Source organism: Ambystoma mexicanum, chromosome 9 (genome assembly GCF_040938575.1).
Source record: "Ambystoma mexicanum isolate Mex_15411 chromosome 9, UKY_AmexF1_1, whole genome shotgun sequence".
In the NCBI taxonomy this organism is placed as follows: domain Eukaryota; kingdom Metazoa; phylum Chordata; class Amphibia; order Caudata; family Ambystomatidae; genus Ambystoma; species Ambystoma mexicanum.
The window spans coordinates 1308366804-1308387680 of NC_090931.1; the positions used below are offsets into that span (position 1 = coordinate 1308366804).

Consider the following 20877-nt stretch of genomic DNA (forward strand, 5'->3'; position numbering starts at 1 on the left):
ATCCTGTTAAAATTACCTTTGTGAAACAGATGAAAAGTAACCAAATCAGAGGAGCTGGAACGTATCCATGAGAACTGTGTTTTGATGAAGTTGAGAGACATGAAAGCTTGGGGAAGGGAACCCCTTTGCTTTGCGAACAGTCTTGAAGCTTGGGGAATGGAACCCTGTTGCAAGCCCAGAGCTGGTAGGAGCTCTGAACAGTTATTGAAAACTTATTATTTAGATCTTTAAACCTGTACACATTTTCCCAAGTATTAAGTGAGGGCCAGGTTAAGTTTGGACTACAGACAGAACTTTTAATTTGGACATCCTGATGCAGACTTTCCTTAGTTTTTATTAGGTTGGGGAAATTCCCCTTAGAATGGGGCAAGGTAGGCCTTTTCCCAACCTCATTTTCATTCAATAAAAGTTTATAGCCAAAACTATACATCTCTTGTCTGTGTCTACTTCATGATGCCTTCACAATGGGGAAATAACGAGAGCAGCACAGCATGAAGATATGAGAGAGGGAACAGGGGAAAGAGCAGGAAGTGAAGATACAGAATGAGATGAAGGGATGGACTAAGGGAGAGAAGCCGAAAGAGGACAGAAATAAGAGGTGAACGAGGACAGGAGAGTGTGAGAGAAAATATAATGTGTTTGTGAGAAAGGGAGGGACATATTGAAAGGGGAGTAGAATGACCACGATTAAATAACAGATGGACCACTAGCAAGTGTAAAAGAGAAGACAAGAAGATGAATAGAAAAGAGAAGGATAGGAGGAAGATAGAGGGGGGGCAGACTGGACAGGGGAAAGAGAGACAGAGGGAGCAGAAAGAACATAAGGAAGAGAGAGGGGACCTATCTAGAGTGAAACAGAGACACCAAGGGAAGCAAATACTGTCTAGATACCGAACAAGGACAGGGGTGCCGGAGTTAAGAGAATAAAAGAAAACGGAGACAGAATGGGAGGAATAGAATGAATGGAAAGGATGAGGGATCCAGAATGAGATGGGCAGAGAGGGGTGACAGGACTTGAAGGAAGGACAGAACATGAGAGAAACGAGAAACCGGTTGAAAAGGTAAAATAGGAGTTGGGCAGAAGCAGCAAACCGGGAGAGAGGAGAGTCTGTTAGAAGGAAGAGAGAGAGAAATAGAAAATTGAAAGAGTAGGAAAAGGAGGCAGGCAGAAAAGGCGTGTAAGAAGGGAGGCAGAACAGTTGTGGGAGAGTGAGGAAGGGAATGCAATGGGGATAACATGCAGAAGGGAGGGACAGGTGAAGGAAGGAGGGTAAAACAGAAGGGGGGAATAAACAAGGAGGCTGTGACAAAAATTAATTAATTGCAGAAAAAATAAGATGTTTTGAAGGTCTGTGGCTGTGCTACACTGTGTTAATTCCATCCTCTGGGACTAACATTTTGAATCTTTCAGAATGGTGGAGCTTTTGCTACTCCACTCCATCTGTTGACCACCTCCTCCCCACACGCCAGGTCAAGAAGCAATCTGGGCTTCCGGAACAAGCTTACATCCCTACCCCCAAAACTCCCACCACATAAACATGCCCCTCACCTCTTGCTCGCTAAGGTGGTACCACTCGTGGACTCATTCACTCTCCCAACAAACCAAATGGCTCATTGACTTCAGTTGAAATCCCCTTCAGAAACATCTGGCTTCACTCTCCCAGGAAACTCAAAAGCTTGTGTGATATGCATGAGCTTGTGGTCTCTCAGGAAAAAGGTGCATAAGAATTTCACACATTAAGAAGAGAGATATTCATAAATAAGACCCATAAGAATGTTTACATTAGAAGAGTACGACAATTATTATTTCAGGAAATGTTAATACCATGAATGCTGAAACAATGCTTTATGGTTGGTAGTGGTATCTATGAACAGCTTGGTTAAATACCTGTGTGGCTATATGAAAATGCAACTATACATGTATCGGTGGATGAGGAGGTGACGGAAGGAGTGTGTTTAATTTGGGAAAGGATTCTCAATTCATCCAACTCTGTCTTTTATCACCTTGGTTGTACCACCACGACTTGGGGTAGAACTGAAAAAGACAGTATTGCACTTGTGAAAAGGAAAATCAAAAGGAGGAGGAATGTGAAAATCAGACCAGAGAGGCAGGGACTGGAAGCAGAGGAGGGTGTGTGGTTGACGCGGGTGAGATGCTGTAGAGGTGGAGCTGCAAAGTCTCTGGTGAGTGAGAAGAGGAGAGGGGCAAATGCCCAACCGGTATGGCTCTCTAGTGTAAAACAGAACTGATTGGTTTTTGTATCCACGGAATGCCTTCTGTTGCAGAGATGCATTGGGCCTCATTACGAGGTGGGCGGTAAGGGATTACCGGCAAGGGCACCGGTGCCGGTAATCCCTTACCGTCCTACTACGAGTTCCCTTTGCAGGTCCTCCCTTAACGCCTGGTTTTACCTGGCGTTGAGAACGGGACTCGCAAAGGGACTCTAGAACTACCGTTATTAGCGCCTTCCCCATTCCCATTGAGCCCTATGGGGGCTCAAATGAGAATGGGGAACTGCTCTGGTGAATGGGTAATTACCGGTCCCGCCGACTATGGAATGGACCGGTAATTGCTCCATTCACCAGGCCGGAGTCGGAAGGGTTTTGGAGGTAGCCAGGGCGCTAACAGCGCCATGGCTACCTCCAACCTCGTAATAAGGCCCATTGTCTTTTATTCTCTTCACCCCCTTATTTATTTATTTTTATTTATAGCATTTGTTATACGCCCAAATCCTGAGCTATCACAGCATAAGTTACAGAAGCTTACTTGTCTGGTTAGAAGGAAGTTGCATTACTTTACAGGCAGAGTAGGTTGGTCACAGTACAGATATTTATATATAGGTTACAGGTGGGTTATACAAGCAGGTAAGACATTTCATAATTACAACAACATTCGGCAGTGTTACAAATCCAGCCATAGTGGAAAGGCTGCAGGTTGGAATGTATTAAATAGCCATGTTTTAATAAGACTCTTAAAGCCTTGGTGGGAGGGCTCATTTCTAATGTGGGTGGGGAGGGAGTTCCAGATCTTAGGTACTGGTACTGGGAAGCTGCCCCCCTTGCGCTAGAACTCTTGAACCTTGGGACAAATAAGTGAGTTCTAGAGTCAGATATGATGGCTCTAGTGGCCCTTTCCTTGGCAGTATAGTTGTTGAGGTAAGATGGGTCAACTTTGGTGATGCATTTGTGGGTGACACAAAGCGTTTTGAAAAGGATTCTGGCTTGGGTGGGTAACCAGTGTACTTCCCTCCTGGTATGGTATGTATGGTTGTTTCTTTTTAGGCCAAAGTCTGCCTGTAAGGCTGTGTTTTGCAGCAGTTGTAGTTTGGCCAGATTTGTGCTTGTGGTTCCTAAAAGTAGAATGTTGCATTAGTCTAATTTTGATAATATGAGGGCTCGATATAAGGTGATGCAGTTTTGTGGGGTCCGAAATTGGTGATTGAGTGCTATGGGTTTAGCCGTGTAGGTAGTGGAGGATGAAAGGGCACTGACATGTTTGGTCTTCGTAAAGTTAGAATCTAAATGAACGGCCAAACTTTTGACCTGCTTGAGGACTGGAATAGAAATGGTTGAATAATCGGTGTGGAGAGTTTTTATTCTGGAGGGGAGCCTACAATGAGGATCTCTGTTTTGTCACTGTTAAGACACAAACTGTTGGTGGCCCGCCAGTTTTGGATAATGGCGAAATCTTGTTAATGGTGACTGTGTCTTGCTCATTGGTTCCCGTGATAGGGATGAGGATCTGGGTGCCATCCGCAAAGGTCGTGTATATGACTCCCATGGTGTCCAGGGCTGTGAATAGGAGTTTAGTATATGCATTACACAGGGTGGGTGAGAGACAAGAGCCTTGGGGGACCCCTAGGGGTACTGCTATCGGATCGGCAGCCTCCTTGCCAATGGATACTCTTGAGGTACGTTCCGCTAGAAAATATTTGACCCAGAAGGTGACTTCTAACGCATTGCATAACTTGTCATGGTCCACCAAGTCAAATCCGGCAGAAAGGTCGAGTACGAGGAGGATGCACAGATTCCCAGACTCTCTTATGGAATCCATCTGGATTTTGAGCTTTTATAAAGCCATGTCACCCTTAAGGGTGAATGATGCTTGTTTTATATAATGAGCTTCTATAACGATTTCCTGTATGGTGGCAGACAGATTTGTGCCATTTGGTTCTTTGACTGCAGGATCTTAGTGAGCAAATCAAAATACAACTTTACACAAAGATTTTCTATGTTGGTTTTAAAAATAATAAAAATAGAAATTGTGTAGTCCTCAGTATTAATTTTAATTTTTAATTCCAGGAAACTGGAGCTCAAATCCAAGTTTATCTACATTATGTGATCCTGGGCAAATAATTTTCCCTCACTGTTTCACTGCTTCTTGTTTTCCTTAACTGCCAAAACTTGTATCACTGAATAGTGATTAAGTTCAGAGTGTCATATGTTCCTACATCTTCTGATTTATATGATGTTTACCTAGAAAAAGAAATCTATGGTTATAGTGACTGTTTATCAAATAACTTTCTACTTCCATAGTCCACTCCCAGACATGTTGGAGAGTAATCAACCAAACCGACTGAGATAGACTGAGATTGTCAGCTACAATCCATCCCGAGTACTAAGATCAGAGGCTCAGAGACTCATCACAGCAATCCCATTTAAGAAGGCAAATGGCTTAGGAAGAGCTGTCCACAATCGCGCAGCCGTAAGTTGTAACAAACTCCCCCTAAACTTAAGACTGGAATCCAACCACCTCACATTCAGAAAGAAGTTGAAAACTATCCTGTTTAAATGAAGTCACATTGTGAGGCAACAGCAACCTGGCTAGGGACAACCCTTTTCTGTACCGGTATTACTAAGTGTCTTGTCTTGTCACTGTTGCGTTATATATGGTATGTATCTGTCTCTGTGTGGTGCCCTGATGCCTGCGGGCTTTCGGCGCCTAGCAAATAAATAAATCGAGTAAGATGTCCAAGAAGGATTTTCAAGACCAGAAGAATGCAATCTGCAAGCCACTCAGCCTAGATACACCAGATTTAAATCAACATTTTTTAATTTCAGATTGGAGTATCCAAGGTAGGACTGGGAACAGTCTTGTCCCAGCTCTAATATCGGGATGAAAAAAACAGTGCTTTCGTTAGCAAGCCATATCCCAAAGACAGAAGCTACTCGACTATAGAAGAAGCGACTTTAGTCTTGAAGTGAGCCATCAAAGCCCTATCTGTATATTTGTTACACTTTGCGCTCATTAAAGATCTCACTTGTGTGGTTATCTTGCAATGGATATACCATACCAGAATCCACCAATGGTTTCTATCTCTACGGATATACCATACCAGAATCCACTGATGGTTTCGATCTCTACGGATATACCATACCAGAATTCACTGATGGTTCCCATCCCTAAAACCATATAACGTTTCCGTGTTGCACCAAATTTGAAAACACCAGCCGAGTGCAGATTTTCTCTCCCAATCCCTACTTTATTCAAACCCAAAAGGAGTCTGAAGAATCCTAGGGGAAAAGGTAAGTAGGATCGCTCTGGAGGTGAGCCCCCATTGGGGAACGTGAAACCATCAGGGAGGGCCTTAAGTCATCAGCCCTCCCCCCAAGAGACTAACACCTTTATGGGGTGCATAGGAACTAAGGTGCATGACAACCCTTTCACCCCTTTAATGGCTGGCTGTGGTTCTGACCCAACCTTTACTCAGTCCTTGTAAGGAACAGCAAGAAGGCGAAAAGAACAGCCTCGCGGAGGCACGCCGTGTGAGGAACCAATCAAGAGAAGGTGTCAGCCCAACCTGAGGCATTCAAAGATAGATGTTTCGGAGCATGCAGGAGGTGTGGCCGTCAGAAGAGCGAGATCATCAGAAAAGCAATCCTGCACATCAGTGTGCAGTTGACGATTGCAGCAAGGCCCCGCTGATGGGTAACTGGCAGCTGCCGGTACCGCAACATGATCATGAGCAGAAAACCTCAGAGGGCTGAGGAAAACCCTCAAGAAGAAACCGCCCACTGGTCTTCTCACAGAGAGACTGGGAAAGGAGAAAAGTCACTGACTACTATGGGGTTCCGCGTTACCAGCTGCATGGAGAGAGAATACCCTATAGACAGCCAAGCTCTCTCTCTCTCTCTCTCGAGGAGAACTGCCCGTTACAAGCAGATACACAGTGGCTCCAGTAGATCGGGAAGTGGGTGGCATGGCCAGACAGAGGGGCACAAGCCCTGTAGCAGGGAAACATCCAAGAAGTCCCAGAGTGACCTTCCCCAGAGCAGGGAAAAAAGCAGAACCTAAAACAACCAGAGTGAGTAGAAAGGGAGAAACCAGTCACAGATCGGGGAAAGAATCAGAACCAAGAAACCCCAAAGTGGAGTGAGAGACACAAACCCCAAGGTGGGCAAAGGTCTGAGAAATCCCAGGGTGGGGGAGAAAGACAGAGACAAGCCCCAGAGCAGGGAAGAAACCAAGAAGCCCTACAGTGGGGAGAAAGAGACTGAAAGGGGGAACAAACCAGAGGAAGTCGGAGAGACCTGGCTGGACCCAAGAACGGCTAACTAGCAATACTCGAAGTATGAACTGGGGACTTTGAACATAGGAAAGGGCCTATGGTAAAGAGACATAAGGATGGGGGTTAGAAGCCAGCAGCCTACCCTTTCCTTGGGCAAGGCCGAAAGGTGTGTTTTGGTGGATTAAGGTTTTCCTTTCTAGTAGTAGGGAGAGAAATTAGGCTAAGAGTGTTTTTTTGGACAGAGGACTTAATTTATATGTTGCCATCTCGAGGCCCTGATGAGCACCCTTTTCGTCTTCTTTTGTATAGTGTAGGGTTTAGTATCATAGGCTAGGGAAACATTAGGTCTTTTTACTTTTAAAAGAAAATCAAACTGACCTTAATCATGCCTCCTTGTCCGTCTCTTAATTCTATCTTACAATAGGAGATAAGGAAGTTAGTGGGGCAGGGCCTATAAGACAAAAGCACCTCTGGTTGTCCATCCATAATGGGCGATAATGTGCAATCCCCGCCACCCATTATACAGCATCCAAAGCCGACCCAGAGAAAACCCAAGCCCTCCATGAACTGCAGTTGAGGAAGCACGCCTGGGCTGGCTGTTTTGCCCGGGAAACAAAATAACCCCAGATACGTAGTAGCCCACCTGCTCATGCAAGGCCGGCACATTTGGCTTTCCCAGCCCTGCATGTCCTTTTGCCCATGCTGGTTGGGCAGGCTTAAAAACTTGTAGAGAGGTTGGTTTAGCACATTCCCACCCATTGGCCAGCCTCCCATTTAGCATGATCTCTGCTTGCTCTGCCTTGCATACCAGGAACCATTGGCACAAATTGACATAGCCAGAGCGGACATGTTTTCTTTTAATGGCACTATTGGCTATATGGGCAAAGGAAGTATATGAGTGTTATTAGATGAGGATCCTGGGATATAGTTCTAGATATAGATAGAGAGAGAATATGAGCAGGGCACTATTTGAGTGTGTGTGGAAGGGTGAGCAGGGTACCATGTCCCTGAGTAAATGACAGATAGAAGCAGAGCCCCCAGTCAAGGAGAGGATTTTTGGGGACACTTGACAAAGGGAGGAAGCCCCAGATGTCTAGAGAGGCCTTCTGGCCCCAGAAGAAGTGAAACAGATTGAACGCTAGAGTGACCTAAATTTGTTTACCGTCGTTTGTTTATGATTCTGACTTCGAGGAGCACGGCTTCCACAACATTTAATATCTTCAGTACTGGTTTAACCTTAGTTGATCATGAAAAGTACAAATACATTAAAAAAATTTAACACCTTCAACATCCCAATGTGCACAATGTGGACACTGAGAGGACAACTCAACATTCCATTATGGAATAATGCTGATACTGGCTGTGCTAGGATCAGTGATCGTGAAGGGATGGGGAAAGCTAGACTTGGTTTCCTTTCTCCGGACCAGTGGAAGATCAAGGAAGCCAGGCCAAGACCATCATGCCCACCTGATGTATGGCACTGACCCAGTGGAGATGGAAGACGACGAGAAAGTAGCCCCAGACAAATGAAAAACACCACCGGCACAGAAGTGCATAGCAGTGAAAGGAAACATGAACCAGAGACCGCGTGATCTGCTCCCTCCTGATTCCGTCCCCGGTTCCTTGTAGATCCCTTCCTGCACAATTGTCTGCCCTCTCCGTCCCTCGTTGTTAGCTCCCCACTCCCTCGTATCTCTGCTTCCCTCACTGTGTGCTCCCCCTATGACTTGTAAAGTGCTCAGTTGCTTCCCGTAGCTGGGTCCATGCTCAATAAATACAGTAATGATAATGCAGGTCCCAGGTCTTTTGGAAAATCCTGCAACTGGGCCTATGGCAACAAAAGATTCGAGAGAGACTTTATCTCTGGCTGCCCCTACCTGATGTAATGTTCCCTCAAGGCAGTTGTGGCAAGAGGACATGCACTTATTTCCCACCATCGGCCCCCCTCCCCACCTTGATGGCTTCGCCCGTGGGAGAGATACCCTTCCTCCCTTCTAGAACTACTGTTCGAGGCCTTACTGTGTAAAATATCCCTGAAGGACTGACTACCTGCAAGAGATTTAGGATTGTTTGCTCCCCTTAAGTTCTCATACCTTACCCTTCCCACTCTCTGCACTTGCGCTTTGAAGCACTTGTGCAGTGTAGCACAGTGGTCGCAATGTAACACAGCGTCCCAATCCAATGAAATAAAAAATGAAAAATAAAGAAATCTAAAGAGGAGAGTGGAGATCAGGCATTCGCCGTGAAAAATACCTGTGGTTAATTGGCATTGCAGGGTTCTTAACATTCTAATGTACTGCCTATTTCACAATTTTGAATAGGCATCGTTTTCTTGCCATGAACCCCTCTATGTTTGTTTGATTTGCTGATCTACTCCAGAGTGGGTGGGGTTTGGGGGCAGGCATCTACCAGCAGAAAACTCGGCAGAGCATGTAATGGCGTGAAGTCAAGAGGGGGGGCTCTGTTTTCCTCGGACTAGCGCCCTTCTTGCATAAATACAGGGAACAGTCTTGCATGGCTTTTTTCAACTTTGCAGGTCTGGGAACTGTGGGGACCCTGCCTACTTAAACTCCTGCTGCTAGATTATAGATCTATAAGGTTTCCTAGGCTTTGTCTCGTGCTAGTGTATCCCACCACCGGACACTTGCGAAAGCTGACTTGCTGTCATGCGGTAACCCAGGAACGAAAATAGCCAAATTGTTTTTTCTTGTGTCATGTATATTTCTTTCATGTGTAGCGTTGGATAGACTTTAAACATATACGTTCAAATGGTTTCTGCTGGGTCCAGTATTATTTCTTTATATAATGTGGTGTCTTAAATGGTGCCACGTGTGTGCACGCAGAAAGAGGAAAGTACATCAGTACGGCGGGTAATCTTGACATTAAAAAGCTAAAGCACTTTAGCTCAGTCCAGTCTATAGGTGAGAACCTACCGGAACAGCAATAGAAAACAAGCATTGGTAATGCCAACAGTTTTGGCTTTTGCATAGGCACTTACTTGCCAGCCATTGCCATAGTGGTATTAACTGGCCATTGATGATAGCAGCTGCAAAATGGTACGCGTGCCTGGCCTTATAATAGCAGTGCCTGGCAAATGGCTAGTACTTATTGGCAAGTCAAAACATGTGCTTTGCTAATGATTTTCTTTAACGTGGCTTCATGGAAGGACCCGTAGTGCTTATAAAAGGAGTGGCTGAATTACACCCGTGGCGCATGTACAGCTCTAATTAAGTCATGGGGCCTCATTACGAGGTAGGAGGTAAGGGATTACTGGCACCGCTAAGGGTGCCGTGCCGGTAATCCCTTACCTCCATATTCCGAGGTCCCTTACGCCTGGTCTGACCAGGTGTTAAGGACGGGACCCGTTAAGGGACTTCTGAGCTAATGACGGTACCGCAAATTGAGGTACCGTTATTAGCTCCTTCCCCATTCCCATTGAGCCCTATAAGGGCTCAATGGGAATGGGGACTTACCGGGTCCTCCAAGGTTGGAATGACCCGGTAAGTACCCATTCTGAGAACCCGCACCCGGTATGCGGTAAGGGGGTATCCATGGTGCTATTAGCACCATGGCTACCTCCTACCTCGTAATGAGGCCCATTGACTCTTGGATGACTGCTTTGCTAAAACACTGGCGGGCCCTTCGAGCACAGAGTTTGATGCTAAGGCTTGGCTTGATGAAGCTAGCTGAACGAGGTCCCGGGAGGATGTATTTTGGGCGGGGAGGGGCAGGAAGCGGGTGGGTATGGCCATGAGGGTTAGCATGGCCATGAGCAGTCAATGGATGGGTAAATAACTGAACAACACCTGCAAGCTGTATCCCCCTCCTCACATGGCATTTCTCCCTTGCTGTACTCTAATGCAATACTTTCAGCTTATAGGTAGCCTGTAAAAGATCAAACTAACAATCCCGTTGGCTGCAGTTTCTCTTTGCTTCACCCTGTCAGAGGCCATATCAAAGAACTGTACCAGGCGTTAAGAGCACCCTGGCCTAATACCCATACTTGATGCTTCTAGAGATCCCCTGGGTCTGGCCCAGGTAGATGCCGCACCCTCTCCTTAGTGGGCCTTGAATCGCGTGAGCTAGGTGCTAGCTTTCATAACCATACACTACGCTTTAGGCTGCGTCTACTGGCAAGTCCCCCGCCTTCCCTAAAATAAAGACATTTCACAGCTGCATGAATCAGAAAATGAATGAACATCTCAATTAATCAGGCAACCACTGCCATGACAAAGCTGACTGCTGCAGTGGGACCTGATTTCAGTCCTTCCAGAGGCACAAGGGCCTTCCCCTCCCTTCTACCCCACATGCATTCCTTCTGCAAAGGGGGCAGGCACTGCCCCGGGAAAGGCTCGCGGAGCCGCCGCTGTCCTAAGGGGGCCTGCCTTTTGCAGAGCACCTATAGGAAAGCCGGTGCCTGCAGCGCGTGCCATTTGTGTCGGTTCAACTGGCATTTACTCGTGGGCACGCTCAGGGCTGGACTGGCCTATTGTGAACTCTAGAGATTTCCCGGTGGGCCTCTGCACCCTCGGCCTCTTTTGTGTGGTATTTCCAAATTTTCTCATAGGAAAAGCATTGGGCTTGCTGAAAATGTGTCATATGGGGCCACTTTGAACTTTATTTCCAGGGCCTCTTTTGGTCCCCACTAATTATTTCCAGGGCCTTTTTTAGTTCCCAGTCCACCCCTGGGCACGCTGAGTGTTTGAGTGTGTTATAATGATGTGCACGTGTTATTTACTTCCTCGTCCTGCGCTTGATGCCACGCGCCGTGTGTTGGCATGGAAGCCATGTCGGCCTGCACCTACCTCAGAGCCTTGGTTGGCCAGTGTGGTGCCAGTTGATTAAGGCGGACATGGTGGGGGGCAGCGCGCTGCTGGCTTCGGAGGGCTGAAGCCCCGGCCTGGCACGGTTCTCATGTCTGTCATGCGAAATGACAGGTTTATTTCTCCCGAGTGAAGCGCGGAGTAGTGTGTTAACTAGCCACCAGGTGTTTTAATTGCTTTGTCTCTTTGACTCCACAGGAGCGGCTCCTGCTCTCTGTACTCCCTCGTCACGTTGCCATGGAGATGAAAGCTGACATAAATGCCAAACAGGAGGATATGATGTTCCATAAGATTTACATCCAGAAACACGACAATGTGAGGTAAGGCACAACCCTCGGAGCTTTGCAAACTATGTTGAAGAAGGTCGCGCACGTCCCTCGCCTGGAGGAATTGACACCAATTAGTTCCAAGGTGGTGAAAAAGACTTGCACCAATTATGCACTATATCGAATGCATAATAAACATATGATTCTTACATTGGGCCCTCTGTGGTCCAATGAAAATACTACCTTTTGATTGGACTGGAAATTGTATTTGACCAGTTGCAAATGTTTTCTCCTGGTTCCAGTTGAAGCATGTACGTTTTGCGTCTCTTGCATTACAGTCTGATACCGGTAGGTGCCATGAGTCACCAATAGAAAGTCATAAGATGCAAGTGAAATGTGTCTCCTTCACAGCACAATACTTGTCCAAAAACAAACGAGATAAGCTCTGGATCCAGTAGAACCGGCGTCTGCAACCTTTGGCTCTCCAGCTGTTTTCGACTACAACTCCCATCAGCCCTTGCTAGCAGAGTCAGTGGTGTACGATCATGGAGGTCATTGTGCAAAACATCTGCAGATCCACAGGTTGCACCCCCCGCGATAGAAACAAATCTTAACTGATAAGGTGGAATTTTAATGGGGGAAACTGCCAGTGGTTGCAATTCAATATTTTAAATTAATCTTAATTATTGAACGTGACCGTTCCTCTCTCACTTCCAAGAGTTAATCTCATAACTATGTTTGCAGGTCTGCAATTTTGTGATTGTTTCTTGAGTTCTTCAGCCAACCGTACTTTTAAGAACTGTACGCTCATTTGGTGTCACAGTCAAAACAGAACTAAAGTAACACCAGAGATGAAGCTGCTCATGAATAGCCAGTAACTCGTCAGCGCACACTTCACGTGGTTCCTGGGGCATAGTGAATGCAGGGCCACAGTCGCCGTGAAATCACACTGCTGGTCCATGTATGCGATGGCCTGTCTTCACTTTCACTGGCTTATGTTTGGTCGCGGTGTGTCCATGTTTTGGAGCTAGGAGGTTGCAGGGGGCGGAGAAAAACTGCTCCGTCCAATCATCTGGTCCCAATTCTGTGGCAATGCCGCTCAGGTACTAAGCGATGTGTGTGAACCAGCTGTCACGCTGGGTCAGCATGATATCAACTCCATGCAGCTGCGTCTTCTAAGGGGCGATGCACTGTCCTCCTGTGGATGATCTACAAACCTGCATGAACTTCCGGGGCGCCCACTCCAGCCTGGTTGCTAGTGGAACAAGCCAACCTACTATGAGATTGTCTGCTCTTCCATAGTCAAAGCCATAGTCCAGAGTACCTTTAAGAAGGTCAAAGTTGTAGCCCTGCTAAAAAGCATGCACCTGAACCCTAAAGGCTCAGAATGTTTCTGGAATATTATACTTATCCCACAATTTGCTTAGAATCCAGATGAACGGTATGTTCATTTGCCCAAGAACATTGACAAATCTTAAATTATGAAGCCCTTAACCAGCGCCCATCTCCATGGAGTGGTTGTACGGTGCTGAGGGCATGTCCAAAATGGAACATATTGTGCCCTCACCCACTGTCAAACTACAACATACTCTGTGGAGAAAAAGCGGAAAGAGAAGAGAAGGGGGAATGGAATGGGGACACATTGTCAACGAGTGGACGGCTAATATGCTTCTCTTTGTTAGGAATGCCTGTGTGTTGATTGCTGTTGCATTAGACGGAATACTGGCAATGTGTATGTTCAATTTTCCGAAAAACCTCTGGTCACTAATACCGACCCCCACCCCTTTCAGTCTAGGCTTGGGCCCAAGCATGGGTCTGAAACATGCACAATGAAGAGTGTGGCTAATATATTTCCGGAGGCTGGCTAGAAAGGGATGAACGTGTAGTCCTATTGGATACGTCTCATCTTGGTGTTTTACTCTCCCAGTTGGCAACAGTTTGGAAAGATAGGAGGGCCCGGTGCCCACACGCAACTGGTTCCACTCATTCCTGGTGGTTCATACTCTGAGTGGAACAAGGCCTATTCATGGCTACATCATATATGCCTAGCCAAGGAATCACCAAGGATCTTCCACTTATAGCATGTCAAAGTTATTATAATCCCCCCACTCTTCCTCCTTATTTATTTGGTCACACTGCTGAAACTTTGTTTTATTACTTGTATTGCGCAGCAGACCCGTGCGTGTTAGGGCACATTGCATAAGATCACTCACAGCTTGCTTACATATAGAGATATACACTTGCATCAGGCAGTTAGATTACATACAGACAAATTATATACATACAGAATGTATACATGCATAGGGTGCAGGCTATGGGCTCAGAGTAGGCACAGGATCTAGGAGTGGCTCATATGTGGTAGTCTGATAGTGAACAAGCAGTAAGGTGGCCAGTGTTAGCATATATACAGTGTAGTGGGTCAGTAGTCTAGGTGCCGTGGGTCGATTTAGTGATCAGCGTCTTTAAACCTCATTATAAGGCTCCGACGGAATTTTTGGTATGAATGTTCAGCTCTTAGTGGGGCGGGTAGCGAATTCTACAGTTGGGCCGCCTTGACCTGGAAACTGCTGCTTCCCACTCTGGTCAACTTAAATCTGGGGATCAGGAGGCATGTCGAATTAGAGAGTCTGGTTGTTCTAGTCTCAGGTTTCGTGGTGATTCGAGGTGCCGCATTGTTCATGCATTTATGTGTAAGAGAGGCAAATATTTGTTTAATTTTGTCGTGGGTGGACAGCCAATTATTGGCTCTTCTTGTCTCAGATATGTTTTCTCTCCTTCCAATTCCCAGGGCTGCTCTAAGAGCATTGTTTTGCAAGAATTGGATTTTCTTGATAGTTTGTTTGTTAGCTCCTATGTACAAGGCATTGCAGTAGACGAGCTTGGATAAGATAAGTGCTCTGGCAAGGGTGATGCAACTAGGGTTAGAGAGGAAGGCTTTACCTGCTCTGATCAGTTTGCAGGTTTAGGCCGTGGCTGAGGCCATGGCGTTCACCTGTTTGTTGAAAGAGAGTAGAGTCCAGGTAAAATCTCAAGGTTTTTACCTCCTTCGCAAAAGTGATGATATTATGGTCTATGTTAAAGGCTGAGTAATTGGGACTCAATTTTTTAAGGGATGATGGAGTGCCCAAGATGATAATATCTGTCTTGTCATCATTCAGGCATAGTCCATGGGTGGCCATCCATGCCTGGGTGATGAGATATACCCTATTCACCAACGCCAAATCCTTGTCGTAATCACCAGTAAGAGGTAGGAGAATTTGAGTATCATCTGCATAATTTGTGTAGGTGATACCCAGATGATCCAGATCATCCAAAAGGGGCTTGGTGAAGATGTTATATAGGGTAGGGGAGACATGGGATCCTTGGGACACTCCGCAAATGATAGGGATAGGGTCAACTAAAAAAAACTCTTTACCATCGTCCTTCTCAAGATAATACACCACTTAATTGTACTAAGATTTACAAGCGTGTGGGAGCCCTCTAATGGGTACGAACATGTTCAGATAACCTGCTCTGTGGCATTCCTTCCACTCCGGAGGTCCTACACCCATGTTTTAGCCCACTGCACCTGTCACAGAGGAGAAATATCCATTTGCACATGATTCTGGTCTGTATGGGACATAAAGGAGAACTCCCTGAAATGAAAAATGTATATACACCAAGTCATGGACAAGAATGCACAACCGCTGGCTCCAGCTTAACACATCCAAACTGAGATAGTTGCCTTTAAACCAGATAAATCCCCTAGAGAGCCACACATTCCAGGCGGGACTCCTTGTTTTAATGAACTCCTCTGACTTTAGGAAGCAGCTTAAGATCTTCCTCTATCCGGCATAGTATGGCATTTATAATAAATGGTACCACCCTCAGTGAAAGTTGCCTTGCCACGTGATGCCCTCTAATGTCTAATGTTTGTGCTCGAGAAGGTGAAAAACCTTAAGGGGGCATGTGAAACCCTCAAGCCCTTTGCATACCCCATTAACCTGTTGGCGAAAAATGGCTTCTCCCACTTCGCCAAAAACTAAAAGCATTGTCCCCAAGGAAAGTAGAGCAATTTGTTGATGCTGCCAGCAATGCGTGCTGAGATTACTACAATGCTCTTTATGGGGACAATAGAAGACCCCAGATAGGAAATGGCAAAAGGTACAAAACACGTCTTTTCATTATGTGACGACAAGCATCACAAAGCCTTTAGATGAAGCATAACAAATTCAAACACTCTAAATTTACAAAGCCTGCTTTGCCAGTGCTTGTTTATTTATTGCTAAATGTGCTATGGACCACGACACAAGAAGGTGCAGCTTCTCAATGAGGGGCACTCTCTGTGCCTCGAAGGAGTCGATGGGCATCAGACCCCTCTAAGATGTACTTATAAGAACTCCGGGAGAGAGCGGCAAGCTCTCCCTAGATAGACTTAAACACAAGGCTGGAGGGAAAGGATTGCCTCCTGCAGCGGGGTCACTGGGAGCAGTTTCCAATATCAAGGACCCCCTGCAATGGTTAGCCAGGACTTTCCCACCTATGGCGGAGAGTACATTGTTTTGTTGTCGTTGCATATGTTTTTTGGCTGTAAACGTGTCCTTCTCACTACTACACAAAGGAATGTTGTTTGCATACAAAGTTTGGTTTTTATGTGGAGCAAAACACATTTGACAATAAGATTAAGCCATGTTCATGATGAAATGAATAGGGTGCATATGTGCAGCAATTAAAAGGATCACTATGTCGTGCCAAAAACCTGAAATGATTGGCAGGAGTTTCACGACACACAACTGTGCATAAAACTCCCTCAACAATGTCAGGTCTTTTTGGTGAATTCTTTTAACAGGTACCATGGTCGGTCTGGGACAGAGTTAATGATGCAAAATTAGTTTTAGTTAGCCAGCATTTGGGCTGGCATCTTTTAAGAGTACCGCATTACTGTGAATTGAGTTCTGGGCATCCATTGGAATTAGCCCTGGGTCAACGAAGTCTGTTCCTTGCAATACAGAAGGATCTTGAACGCAAATTGAATTTGGTGCAGTGAAACAGAGAAACTGAATACATGTGTTGCACGATTGTTGGTGGGAACAGCAGTGAACACTTTATTTGTGGAAATTGGCAGCAGGTGATGTAATGTGCAGGATATGCAAAGAATTCTGAAGGAAATCATAAACCTATATTTCATGCCACATGCAGCGTTTCTCCCCCTCAGCTGCTCCTGTGCAAGGACATTTACCAAGGCATACACCACTCCTTTTTCCTGCACATTTTATTTCTTCAGTTTCCGCCCCTTGAAACACGTGTGTATAGATAAGCACGTTATAAATGCCATATCATATCATATTCTTCAGAATATCCCATTTGTTAGCCAAGAATAGATCATGCTTAATGGTGCAGTGGGGCAAGTCTACGGCTGTTAAATGACTCCAATCAAGCAATCCCACTAAGTCAGTGCCTGGTCTGGGATGCCCAAGGGAAGCCCTTATTTATACATTTTTATGTCCAGTTCGTGTACTCTGGATGACAACCCTTATATAACACCCCTCTCTTAGAATCCCCCTGACCTCACTGAGCGAAGAAGTAAGTTTGTTTTGCAAATTTAAAAGGTTTATTTGAGAATTAAATAATATATATATATCACACTTTTATAATAAATTAATAATTGATATCACACTTGTGAATATGAGCAGTAATCAGCAATAGGTAATCCTACAATAGCACAGTTCTGGTGACTTATGACTAGGAACAGGGGAATAAGGTATCGGAGAATGCTTTATGGTTTCAAGGAGATGCAAAGATGAATAAAAGGCAGTACAGGAATAAACTTGATATGATTTCAGCAAAAGATAATGTGATCACTTTTTCTTTGACAATTCACTCCCCCCCTATGCAATGTAAGGAGATGGAAGTAGCACACACAATTCTCAGGAATACACACAAATGCAATACAAAGTTCCAGTTCCCTCCAGCGAGCTTAGAGGAAAACAGGTATGATTTTAAACACAGGCAAAATCCTTTTGAATGTGGTGGCAATGAATGAAAAATGTACTCAAATTGCTTTTAATTCCCTATGGGGGTTCAGGGTAAGTGAGAGATACTTTAAATCAGTTCAGGCTAGCCCTATCAATGATTCAGGGATGGTTATCAAGTTGAAAACAGAATTCCGTGATGGAAGCAAAAGACAAATGTTTTTACACGTGGCTGGAATGAAGCAAAATGTCAAATCGCGGCAATTTAGTCGCGTGCCTCGAGCGCAATTACGGAGGAAGTATAAGGAGTAGAAAGACGGTTTTAGGCTCGTTTGAACGCTTATAATCTTAGCTTTAAGATGAAATTTGTTCCTAGGACAAACGGTTCCGGAGATACGGACGATTTTGTGAAGGTAGATTCTCGAAATTAAAATAAAGCTCAAAACGACAAATGACAGTTTTGCAGCTTTAGAATGACAGAATGACACGATTTCTAGGATGCAGTTCTCAATAGGTTAAAACAGTTTGAATTAGATTATATTAAACTAAGAGATTGGGTTTTGCACAGTTCTGGCTGAGTACTCACACTATATTTTGGACAGGAATGCGACTTCGTCACGGATCGGGTCAGGATTGGCTGCAGTTCTCTCGCCACTTGGTACTGGTTCTGTGCACATCAATCTGGGTCAGCTCTGCTCTGCTGGTCTGGTCTGGCACTCGGCACTGTACGGATCTCTGGACCTCTGGTCTCTCTGGATACAGCACTGCTTTCTGGGTCTGCTACCGGTTCTGGCAAAAGTTCTTGGCAAAGAATTCAAACAGCTCGCCCGGCTGTGAATAGTTTGGTTAGGTTTTGAGGCCTGCTGAAGAGAACTCAACTTGTGGGTTAGGCCTTTGCTTTAAGTTCTGGTCTCTGTCTTGCTGGAGTCAGTCCGGATTTCTGGATGTGAAGTCGTCTGTCAGCGTGCTCCGCAAGGAAATGGAAATTGAATGTCCCTACCTGTCCTGCACAGTCTCCTTTTATGTGTTTAGAAAGTGGGTGGGTCGGCTCATTCTGCATGCCCAATCCTCTCAACTTATCATTGGCCAGTTCCTCCTCTCTCCCTTGATTGGGGGAACTGAGTTGTGAGTCAGAGTGATGCTGCCATTTACAATCTATTGAAGAAACACCCCTTTGCTTTTGCTTTAGAAATCATTCTCATAACTAAACATATTTCCCAAACGCACAAGTGGTTGACATTACATGTACAGATTGCAGATGACTTAAGGTACATTCTGGCCCAACTCTGATCTTCCTGGGGGCTTGCATTCAAAAATGACAACTTATTTTTTAGTTGGTTTACCAATGTTAAATCTTTACCAAAAATTACACAAATGTACACCCCCCTTCTACACATATTCCAGTAATTTACTAGGTCTCTAGCATAAGCACAGTATCTGCAGTATTAATAATTAGCGGGGTTCGGTCCTAGAAAACCGCACAAATTGGAGTTTGGTCTCAAATCGTGAGGGCCTTTTCCATTTTGTGGACCCCCAAATTGCACATTTCTGTGAGCTTAATACAATATTTTATAAGCAATTTAATCAAACATACATTTGCTGCAATATGAATTCACACTCCAGTCTGGCCTGCCCCTAGGAACTGGGAGAGTCAGGGATCACATGTCTCTCCTACCAGGCAGAGCTCTGTTTACAGTCAACACCCAAATTAGCATATCCTATTCAATGGAAAGAGTCTACTGTGTCGGCTGAGGTCAGCAGGCCAGGGGGCCACTATGCATTTGGTTAGCATGGCCATGTGATCTCCTGGGCTGTTGCTGGTAAGGGCTGGTGTGAATGCTTCCCATGGACAGAGGCCCTTTGAACTGTTAATTGAATCAGCCTGCCTCCTGGGAACAAACCTTTGAAGTCCCAGTTAGCTCAGGATCCTCTTGCATTCCTGAGATACAGTTCTACTGTCAGAGTTTAGACCGCTAGCGCCGGCTTGTGTCCAAAGCTGGTACTGCACCCATTTTTTTAGGAGTTGTCTTGAATTTGACAGGAGGATTTTGCTTGACAGCTCTAATCCTTGCTGCCATTGTTTTGATGGGCATCCTTACAGTAGAGTGGTGATGTGGAACCCCCCACAAGAAGGTTGAACCTTTAGAGTGGTCTTGTGCCCATGATTTTAGCAACATTTTGACATCAATTAAAAACGGATTTTGAACAAAGGGTCTCCTGTATTAGCTATCTTGCAATGTTTGAAATTGACATTTTGAGCTTGCACTTCAGAGAAACAGAGGTGATTTCAAGGCGCTTTTGATCAAACAGGCACTGCTATTTTTCCTTTGTCACCACCTTTCACCCCTGGCGCTTCCGGTCCATCACGCTTGCACTGGTGGGTGGCAGGTTAGGCGACCATTTTGGTGTGCACAAAACTGCGCGGTTTTCCTGGTTCTGGGATAGAATGATGGGCGGCGACAGCTCAATCCCCACATCTACCCAGTCTATTGATTTAGTTTTGTTCTGGGATAGAATGATGGGAGGCGACAGCTCATCCCCACATCTACCCAGTCTATTGATTCAGTTTTTGTTGTCGCCTAATAATTCAACATGGGTCAAAACCCTTGACACTGCGAATGTCGTCTTCCCGTAGAAAGGAAGAGGGGAATGTGTAACCATCGCCCTAGATGTGTCTAGCAACCTCTTCTGAGGTTTGTGTAATGAGACTCTTCTGGATGTCTTTGTGAGCGTTTCTGTAGCAATGCCTGCACCCACCACTTCAGAACGTTGTGTATCAACATCTCTAGGACTCTCTGTGGAACATTGTGTTTAGGAATCTGAGTGCTCAGCGTGACCGTCTTTTAGAATCTCTGCATAGAAACCTTTTAGGGAGCTATATGCATGAAAAATTGGTTATAGCTCTATCTGCAACAACCTGCATGTCTCGGGAGGATAGCTTAGGGGCAACGCTCAATGCTGAGCAACTCAGGTTCGATCCCCGGGTCCACTCTTAGAAAACCTATGGGTATTAACACTTATAAATAACCAATTACAGCTCTGTAGGTGTCTTTGTAACACCTCTTTGAGGATGTATGGTGTGCAATCACTAGCCCCTATTTTGATCACTTGTAGTCCGGGTATGTGACAAGTGGTTGCACTCCTAATTTAAAGTGACCTTGGGTTATGAATAGTCTTGACATTTATTTCACCCATTGCTTCTGACAACACTAATCTTATGGCCTAAAAATGAAGGGCGGGGCAGGAGGGACATGCTTACACCAGCATCCGAGCTGCAGCAGGGGGTTCCGTTTCTTAAAGTAGGGTGATTTACACCGTTTCCTTTCAA

At 45.4% G+C, this 20877-nt stretch overlaps 1 protein-coding gene across 1 annotated transcript in view; it reads left to right on the forward strand.

Moving 5' to 3' along the window:
• Positions 1 to 20877, forward strand: part of ADCY5 (adenylate cyclase 5) — a 1747191-nt gene that overhangs the window by 790733 nt on the left and 935581 nt on the right. The window contains exon 3 of the mRNA XM_069616675.1: positions 11531 to 11652. Coding sequence (XP_069472776.1) covers positions 11531 to 11652 — 122 coding nt within the window. The remainder of the gene's footprint in view (positions 1 to 11530; positions 11653 to 20877) is intronic.